The 3,189-nt window shown below is 40.7% G+C and overlaps 1 protein-coding gene across 1 annotated transcript; it reads right to left on the bottom strand.

Moving 5' to 3' along the window:
* Window positions 1-502: 502 nt before the first annotated feature.
* Window positions 503-1,540, bottom strand: LOC126514870 (high mobility group protein B1-like). The gene has a single exon (XM_050164083.1). It carries the CDS (start codon window positions 1,450-1,452, stop codon window positions 805-807), a length of 648 nt encoding a protein of 215 aa, XP_050020040.1. The 5' UTR covers window positions 1,453-1,540; the 3' UTR covers window positions 503-804.
* Between the last annotated feature and the right edge of the window lie 1,649 nt (window positions 1,541-3,189).

The raw sequence follows: 3,189 nt of genomic DNA, 5'->3' as shown, positions 1-3,189 counted from the left end.
TAACAGGTAAAGAAACCAAGGCGGTCTCCTCTTCTCTGTTTAATCTTATAGAGACGTTTAGAAATGAGGGCATTTAATAAAGATAACCAAGACAAAGAATATTAGATATTTTGAATTAGAAATTTAGAATAAGAAACTAAGGGCCTTCTCTGCATTTAATGAAATGCAGAAATCAAGTGCTTTTTTTGAGTTTATTTATGTGATAACATTTATAGATTTACATATGTTGAGCCATCCTGCATCTGCGTAATGAAACTGACTTGGTCATGATGAAAGAACTTTTTATATGATCTTGAATTTTGTTTACCAATTTTTTTTAATAAAAAAATTGTATTTACTTAGAAGCATTCAGAATGTCAACAAAACAGCTGCAATTTTTTTTTTTTGCAATTACAGAGTGGTATTCAGTTAACAGAACAACAATTATCTTCGTATAAGCTGCATCAGAGACAACTGAAGATGAAAAAAAAAAACAAAAACAAAAAACAAAAAAAAACTACCGTCCCCATATATAACTAATTTGTGCTGTGCACCAACAAGAACCTGCTTTAAATTTCCCTGCCAATTTACAACCCCCAGACTGTACCAGGCAAGGTTAGTGGCTACTGAAAATACCACTAGGACAGGGCTATCTAAAGACACATTCGGTAGTGTGTTAACTATACAAAAAAAGACACTGTACAGTTTAAAAACAAATCTTACACAGCCTTACATTTCAATTTTTTTTTCTTTAAAAGGAGTGAGTTGTGTACAGGGGGGTTAAATGCTTTATAGACAAGAAAAAAAAACTGCGCTAGAACCAACTTATTCATCATCATCATTTTCTTCCTCATCTTCATCTTCCTCTTCTTCCTCCTCCTCTTCATCCTCTTCGTCTTCCTCATCATCTTCCTCTTCCTTCTTTTTCTTGCTCTTTTCCGCCTTGACCACCCCCTTTTTTGCTGCATCCGGTTTTCCTTTAGCTCTGTAAGCAGCAATATCCTTTTCATACTTCTCCTTCAGCTTGGCAGCCTTCTTTTCATAGGGCTGCTTGTCATCTGCAGCAGTGTTGTTCCACATCCCTCCCAGTTTCTCTGCAACATCACCAATGGATAAGCCAGGGTGTTCTCCTTTGATTTTGGGGCGATACTCAGAACGGAACAAGAAGAAGGCCGAAGGAGGCCTCTTGGGTGCATTGGGGTCCTTGAACTTCTTTTTGGTCTCCCCTTTGGGGGGGATGTAGGTTTTCATTTCTCTTTCATAACGAGCCTTGTCAGCCTTGGCCATGTCTTCAAATTTCCCCTTTTCTTTAGCAGACATGGTCTTCCACCTTTCTGAGCACTTCTTGGAGAACTCTGAGAAGTTGACAGAAGCATCCGGGTGCTTCTTCTTGTGTTCCTCCTGGCAGGTTTGCACAAAGAATGCATACGAGGACATTTTGCCTCTCGGCTTCTTAGGATCTCCTTTGCCCATGTTTAGTTGATTTTCGTCCGCGAGGCACAGAGTCGCCCAGTGCCCGTCCGGCTCTCGCTTGCCCCGGCGCTGTCTCTATGGAGCTCAATGTACTCTGTTTACCAAATTTTTATTGACAATTTTGTATCTATGTTCATCACAGAGATTATTTTGCAGTTTTCTTCTTCTTTGTATTTTTCTTCAGTTTTGTTCTTAGGGTAATATAAACTTCATAAAAATAATTTGGAAGTGTTCCTTCCTTTTCTATTTTATAGATAAATTTAAGGAGTATTGGTATTGGTTCTTTGAAGTTCTCAGAATTCTGTGATGAATCCATTCAGTTCTGGGTTTTTATTATTGAGAGAGTTTTATTACTGACTCAGTCTGATTGCTGATTATGGGTCTGTTTAAATTATCTATTTAATCATCTCTCTGGGTCCACCATTTCTGTTGGAGTTTCTGTGGAACGTAGAACAAACGTTAATGGTTCTAACTGCAGGATTCAGAAGTGGTCCCTAGATCTGCAGCTTCTGCGGAGTTCACTTAGAGGTATGGAACTTCTTGGGTGTCTGTGACCTAACCTGGTCACAGGTCAAATCCAGTCCCCACCTTGCATCTGCACTTCCACTGGGGCCCCTGCTAAACAGCACGACCTAGGGACCAAATGTTCAGACACATAAACCTGTAGGGGTAATCTCAGTAATAGCCTCCATGAAGAGTGAATTTGAAGAAATCACAGAACTTAAGAAATGGTTGTGTTCAAAGAAATCAAAGAAAATAGTAAATGAATTCCTAGCTGAATATCAAGAGAATATAGACAAGCAGCGGAATGGATTGAGGGATCTACTACAGCCCATGAGAAAGGAATCTAGAAGAAAACTAGGCTGAAATACTAGAGATGAAAAGTACTGATGTGGGATCACCTTCTGCATATGTGATGCTTTTGTTGGTTAATGAATAAAGGTATTCTGGCCTATGACAGGGCAGAAAATAGCTAGGTTGGAAGAGATATACAGAGAGAGTAAGCAGAGTCAGGGAGATGCCATGCAGCTGCTGAAGGAGGCAGGTGCTAGAAGTTTACCAGTAGGCCACAGTCACAGTCTTGTGGTGATACATTGATTAATGGAAATGGGTTAACTTAAGATGTAAGAGTTAGTTAATAAGAAGCCTGAGCTAATAGGCCAAGCAGTGTTGTAATTAATATATTTTCTGTGTGATTATCCGGTTCTGGGCAAATGAACAAACAGCCTCTGCTTACAAGTACAATAAGACAAACAAAATGATCCATCAATAGAGTGAATCAAAGAGGAGACAGAATTTCTGGGTTAAACAACAGTGTGAGGAATTAGAAGTTTCCTCTGTGTCTTTTTTTTCTTTCTTTATTTATTTATTAAATATTTCTGTCTCTTCCCCACCTCCGCCTCCCCTTTCCCTCCCCCTCCCCCAATCCACTCCCCCTCCCTCGTCAGCCCAAAGAGCAATCAGGGCTCTCCATCCCGTGGGAAGTCCAAGACAAACCCTCCTCCGTCCAGGTCTCGTAAGGTGAGCATCCAAACATCCTATGCTCCCACAAAGCCACTACATGCAGTAGGATCAAAAACCCATTGCCATTGTTCTTGATGTCTCAGTAGTCCTCATTGTCCACTATGTTCAGCTAGACCGGTTTTAACCCGGGCTTTTTCAGACCCAGGCCAGTTGGCCTTGGTGAGTTCCCGACAGAACCTCCCCCTTGTCTCAGTGTGTGGGTGCACCCCTCGC

This window comes from Alexandromys fortis, unplaced genomic scaffold, assembly GCF_014885135.2.
Source record: "Alexandromys fortis isolate MF-2015 unplaced genomic scaffold, M_Fortis_MF-2015_v1.1 scaffold_150, whole genome shotgun sequence".
Classification (NCBI taxonomy): domain Eukaryota; kingdom Metazoa; phylum Chordata; class Mammalia; order Rodentia; family Cricetidae; genus Alexandromys; species Alexandromys fortis.
Note: the sequence above shows the minus strand (reverse complement) of the source record. Positions and strands in the feature narration are given on the sequence as shown.